The sequence below is a fragment of the Haemaphysalis longicornis genome, unplaced genomic scaffold (genome assembly GCF_048455015.1).
Source record: "Haemaphysalis longicornis isolate Haplotype H1 unplaced genomic scaffold, Haemaphysalis longicornis Haplotype H1 scaffold_2, whole genome shotgun sequence".
Classification (NCBI taxonomy): domain Eukaryota; kingdom Metazoa; phylum Arthropoda; class Arachnida; order Ixodida; family Ixodidae; genus Haemaphysalis; species Haemaphysalis longicornis.
In genome coordinates this window covers 58,407,681-58,414,072 of record NW_027526295.1, presented here as the reverse complement: position 1 = coordinate 58,414,072, position 6,392 = coordinate 58,407,681, and the positions used below count along the sequence as shown (strand labels likewise).

General features: G+C 44.8%; 1 protein-coding gene across 1 annotated transcript; it reads left to right on the top strand.

The window, feature by feature from the left end:
• The first annotated feature begins 1,062 nt into the window (after window positions 1–1,062).
• Window positions 1,063–2,344, top strand: LOC144167989 (uncharacterized). Its single transcript, XM_077697092.1, has 2 exons — window positions 1,063–1,181; window positions 1,471–2,344. The coding sequence occupies exons 1-2, from the start codon at window positions 1,063–1,065 to the stop codon at window positions 2,342–2,344; spliced, it is 993 nt and encodes a 330-aa protein (XP_077553218.1).
• Window positions 2,345–6,392: the final 4,048 nt, after the last annotated feature.

Sequence of the window (6,392 nt, the reverse complement as noted above, 5' to 3'; positions counted from 1 at the left end):
TAGAGTTAAATAGGAACGAAAAAAGATCGCTTTGCGTTGGCAGCGTCCCTCATCTGGCCAGTATCTTGTCAGCTGTAAGTTAGTGAGGTCGGTTCGGTGATTTCTTTGCCTGCAAAACGCCACGCCGCCCTCACAACACCGCCTCCACCCGCCCCCTAGTTTGCCTGCCGGCCCCTCGCAGTCTCGGCTTCACGACTCGGTCCAGGCCGAGACGAAGTATTTGTCGACCGCTGCTTTAAATCCAGTGCTTGGCACACTGACAAATGAAGTAAAATGCCTTACTCAGAATAAGAAACAGCAAAAGTAAAACAGCGTATTGTGGACTTCATATTTTATGTGACATGTTCCTCTGCTACGGAATATAATATTGTCCAATAAAAGACATATGTCTTATTCAATTATTGTCCCGAACGGCACAAATGCACTCTAGGGTAGACAAGTAAACATAAACAAGTACCCAGCGCGCTAAACGTGCTTTGCTTGAGGTGTGAGCCGTTCTCAATGACTTATATTCTTCCATAGAGAAATAATTGTTAGAGTCGGTAAGTTACTTCAAAAAAGTAAAAAAAAAAAATAGACACAATTGTACAAATTGCCAGACAACAAAGCGCGCCCAAATTCCAAGATTAGACGGACATACATGCTCAAATCATCAACAGCCTATCTTGCATCAAACCTGTTCGCTTGGGGCTTATACCCCGCAGAAGAGCTACAGCAAGGGATTTTTTGGCTGCTTCATGTTCAATGCGTAGGCTCCAATTTCATTTGCAGTCATAGATGACTCCAAAATATTTTAGCGAATCAGCCTAATGAATGGATTGTTGATGATAGGACAACAAAATCGATATTGGGTCTGTAAGAGGGAAGATACGAGAATAGCGCACCTAATAATGTTTGAAGGAAATTTTAACATATCCATCCATGCTTACAGGGCGTTCAAATAGAACGGAAGAGAATGAAATAGGAAATGGATGCCTTGCGGTGAAGAAAAAAAAGGCAATGTCATCTATATAAACATATAGATGTATATCTAGATCTATATAGATCTAGATCTATACAAACATGCGCGCCCCTATCTTCCGTGACGTCACTCTGGCCCCTCGAATCATCGCTGACTTCGGCATGGTGACTGCCCCAGCAGAGCTTATAAAAGCGTCCTCGACGGCTGCCTTCTTCAGTGGGCAACAACACAGCAGCGCTAGCGTGATGGTAAAACGCTTTCTGCTTTTTGCGCAGGTAGGTTTTTTTTTTAATAGGAAACTTTATTCCATAAAACACGAAGTATGTACAAAAAACTGTTTGGACCGATAGCTGCAAAGGCTAGTGGCCGGTCCAATATAAAATTACAATCAACAATGCGAAATGCATTCGCTCCGATAATCGTTTTCTGCTGCTGTTTTCTTGCCCACACGATTGCACCTGTTCTCATGATTGTGAGAATTTATGCTGTGCCGTAATTTACTGCTTCAGGAGCATTCTTTTGTGTGGCGATGTTGAACTTAACCCTGGGCCCAATAAGCAACACAAGGGAAAGGATGTTCCGGCCTCTGATACTCGTTTGCGAAACTTTTCTACGGCTGAGGAAACCGTGGCCCCAGAAGCCAATGCTGTTGACCTGTCGGCCGTACCTCAAATGCTTGCGGAATTAATTAAGGGGCAGAAGCGCATATCGCAGGAAATAACAGAAATCAAGAACTTTAATCAAATGACCAACTCCCGGTTTGACGCCCTAGAGGCACGCGTCTCCGCACTGGAGTCGGTTCCTGCCGCCCTTCCATCTGCCACGCTCAACGGCAATGTGGAAAGTGAGCTTCATCAACTAAAAATCGAAATCGGCCAACTCTCTTTGAGCAATGATGAGTTAGAAAATCGTTCCCGCCGTAATAACTTGCTGTTGCACGGCTTTCCTGAGGCGCCTAATGAAACCCACGACATTCTGCTGTCTAACATTTCCGCGTGGTTCGGGAAAGAGCTTGAAATCGATTGTCCGAGTATTGAAAGGTGCTACAGGATTGGCCGGAAGCATGCTGATCGCCCGCGTCCGGTTATAATGAAACTTCTTGACTACCGCGAAAAAACAAACGTCCTCAAAAATGGCCACAAGCTTAAAGTTTCTGACTTTCGCATTTCAGAAGACTTTTCTAAAGGCATACGTTCAATCCGGAAACAAATATTGGATGCAGCTAAGCCCTTCCGTGATAATGGCTCGATGGTTCACTTCAGGTTCGACCACGCGTTTATTGATAAAGTTCGCTACAACTGGGACGATAATACTAAGACCCTCGTCAGGCTTCCTTCTCGCCCTCTAAAAGCCGCGTCCAAAGCTGCTACTGTAACCTCCTGACGCCCAAGTAACATACAAGAGCCATTGCGCGTCCTTAATGTTAATGCCCGAAGCTTAGTTAATAAATTCCCAAATTTTATTTCACTGGTCACCACCCATTCACCCCATATTGTTGGCGTGACTGAGTCATGGTTACACGATAACGTTTACGACAGCGAGGTAACACCACCAGGTTTCACTGTTCTTAGAACTGATCGGCGACATGGGAGAGGGGGAGGTGTTGCGTTATTTTTGCGGTCTGACCATCAATTTTCAGTGCTCCCCAGCCCGCCTGACATCGAATCCGTTTGGTGCAAGGTCTTTTTCGGGAACTTTTCCATTACCTTCGGTGTTATCTATCGTCCGCCGTCATCGAACTTAGCTCAGTTACTCGCCTTAACTTCGTTCATGCACGAGCGTTACTCGCCTTAACTTCGTTCATGCACGAGCGTATCTCGTCTTCAAGCTTGATCTGTCTCGGCGATTTCAACGCTCCCGGTATTCTGTGGCCTTCTTTATCTCTCACCGGTTATGACGTGGAAATAAGCAAAGTTCTTTTAGATTTTAAATGCAGAGCATTTCTTTAACTCACGATGTCACCCGGCGTTGTCGGGGTGCCTCGGCGTCCGCAACAGCCGTTCCAGGTGCGCCCTCTCCCCCACTCCTCCTCTCCCGTATCACGCTACCCTCCTCGCTCTCAACAACAGGTCCGCACCCCTCCCCCTACACTATATAAAAAAATTGGGCCCATCTCCCCGCGAGGGGGACTCGAGTTTAGTGTTTGGGGAGTTGGTGGTAGTGAATCCGTGGTATCAGCAGCTTCTTGACGTAGTTTGAATGAGTCAAGGATATAAGCGCGTTCGTAGCCTTCCATTCTGTCTCGGCTTTGTGGCGCAGTGGGTAGAGCACCATGTACATTGCGTTCCGACCGCAGGGTCGAGGGATTGAAACGAGGCGCCGGATAGTATTTTTTTATATAGTGTAGAGGGAGGGGTGCGGACTACGACTACGGACGTCAACGCGGGTGACATCGTGAGTTACTTAAATGCTCTGCATTTAAAATAATACTTACCGGCGCCTGGTTTCGATCCCACGACCCTGCGGGCGGAACGCAAGGTACATGGTGCTCTACCCACTGCGCCACAAAGCCGACACAAAATGGAAGGCTACGAACGCGCCTTATATCCTTGACTCATTCAAACTACGTCAAGAAGCTGCTGATACAACGCATTCACTACCTGTGGGCGGAACGCGAGGTACATGGTGATCTTCCCACTGCGCCACAAAACCGACACAGAATCAAAGGCTACGAACGCGCCTTATAACCTTGACTCATTCAAACTACGCCAAGAAGCTGCTGATACAACGCATTCACTACCACCAACTCCCCAAACACTAAACGTTAACGCAATACACCCACCCCCTATGCGACGCATTTACTCGAGTCCCCCTCGCGGGGAAATGGGCCTTTTTTTCCCTTATCCTTTGGTTTCAAACAAATCGTCGAAGCCAACACTAGAGGTGCCGCAGTTTTGGAATTAGTATTTGTTAGACCCCATCTATTAGATAACGGCTATGAATGCGAGGTTACTGATGGCATTTCATATCACATGGCTGTTCTTGTTTCTATACCCGTTCCGGTTCGCAACAATTGCTTTGTTTACTCTACATTTCCTGATTTCCTGATGACTCGTCCATTATCGATTATTTAAGCGATTCTTTTGACAATTTCGAACAACTTTGTTTATCGAATAATGTGAGTTTCTTGGTGGCTTCGTTCGAACATGTTGTTGCAACCTGTCTACAGCGCTTTGTGCCCCTTAAAACAAAAAAAAAAAATCCTCGCCTCCCTTCGGTTTCGCGTGATATACTTCACCTGTCGCGTCGTGTTGCGAGGTTAAGGTGTGCAAAACGAAAAGGTGATCCCCTTAAAAACGCCGAATTTAACGAAGCTAAAGAAGAGCTCCGCCTCAAATTGAATTCATCTAGAAATTTTTACTTTAAGGTTACATTACAAGGTTGACTGAAAACTAACCCTAGGAAATTTTGGAGTTGAATGATGCCCTCTTCAGCCTCTACTAATACTATCCTAGTTAACAATGTCCCGTCTAGTGACCCTATAACTATCGCCACTGCCTTCAATGAGTACTTCCAGTCAGTATTCATAACAGCAACTTCGAAATACCCGATTTCCCACATGAGTCGTATTACTCAATTGGCGATATAACCGTGTCTGTCGAGGGGGTTCTAAATTTAATTTTGCACCTGGACAATAAGAAATCCTGCGGTCCTGATGGAATTAACAAAGCTTTTCTGGTTAGATATTGTGTCTAGACGAGCCGGTATTTAACTGTAATTTTTAATAAAAATTTATATACTGCAACTGTCCCGTTAGCATGGAAATTGGCTAAAATGTTTCCAATGTTTAAATCCGGCAACAAGCAGTCACCATTGAACTATCGTCCGATTTCATTAACGTCTCAATCATGTAAACTTCTCGAACATATAATCTTCAGTCATATTGCGGAGTTTCTTGAATGCAATAACATTTTGTGTAACGTCCAGCATGGTTTTCGTCGCGGCTTTAGTACAATAACTCAGCTTGTTGAATTGTCCCATGACATTGCCCACGCTCTTGACAAAGGAAATCAAATTGACGCAATTTTTATAGACTTATCTAAGGCTTTCGACACCGTTACCCATTCAAAACTTCTTCATAAACTTCGCGTTATGCTTAACAACTCGGCCTCAGTTGATTGGATTGCTAGCTTTTTACATGATCGCTCCCAGTATGTTTCGTTTAACTCCATGAATTCGTCGGTAGTACATGTGTCATCCGGAGTTCTCCAAGGTTCGGTCCTGGGGCCACTTTTGTTCTTATTGTACATAAATGATCTGCCTAATTATATATCCGCAAACATCCGCATCTATGCTGACGATTGCGGGTTGTACAATGTAATTAACACGAATGATGATCATATTTTGCTAAATGATTTTTTCGCTCAATTTTGCAGGAGGTGCCAGACGTGGCAAATGAATATTAACTTTACAAAAACAGTCATTTTATCTTTCAGTACACGCAGTTCCGTTTCTTTGTTTAATTAATCTTTCAACGGCTCTTCCCTGCAACAGGTGAACTGATATGTGTATTTAACTCACTTGCTTTGTGAAACGTGCTTAGTGCAAACCTTTATTTGGTAGCATGAATGTGCAGGTATCGCAGTATACTCGGGGGTAGGGGGCACGTACATAAATAGGCTGGGAGTATGTATTGCTTTCGAAATTTCTTTTTTCGTGTTTATTAAGATGTAGACTACGTCATTGCACTAACAAGTTGACAGGTATAGAATAGTGAGGGCCACCGTTGCCTCGTTTAGAGGGCACAGTCACCGGGGAGTCACAAACTGGGCTTTTTATTGTCTCCAGTGTCTGTGACGCCGAGTGAACAATTTATTGTGGTTAATTTAGTTTTATGTTGGTTGGTCGATTGCGGTTATTTATGCATACTAGTCATTGCACCGTCACTGTATACATACCCCGCCGAAGTATTCCCAAAAATAAATATATTATGTAAAAAATACCATCAGTAATACCAGTATTGATGGTTACCCGCCGCGTGGCTCAGTGGCTAAGGCGTTGCGCTGCTGAGCACGAGGTCGCGGGTTCGATTCCCGGCCGCGGCGGCCGCTTTTCTGATGGATGCGAAAAGCAAAAACGCCCGTGTGTACGAGATTTCAGCGCACGTTAAAGATCCCCAGGTGGTCCAAATTAATCCGGAGCCCTCCACTACGGCGTGCCTCATCGCCTGCGTTGCGTCGGCGCGTTAAACCCTACAATCAAATCAATCAATTATTGATGGTTATGGGGATGATGATTATGTTTAAGGTAGCATGTGTTTTTCTCCCCAGGGGAAACGTTCCGGCGCCACTGTTTTTTCTTCAAACAGGCAGGTTTTCGTACCGCTTCCTGGCTGGTTTAAATGCGAAGCCTGGTTAACTGGTTTAAATGTTTACAGGTTTTGTTTGCAAAGAATGTATAGCCATAGTACAACATTTAGATACTGCTTGAC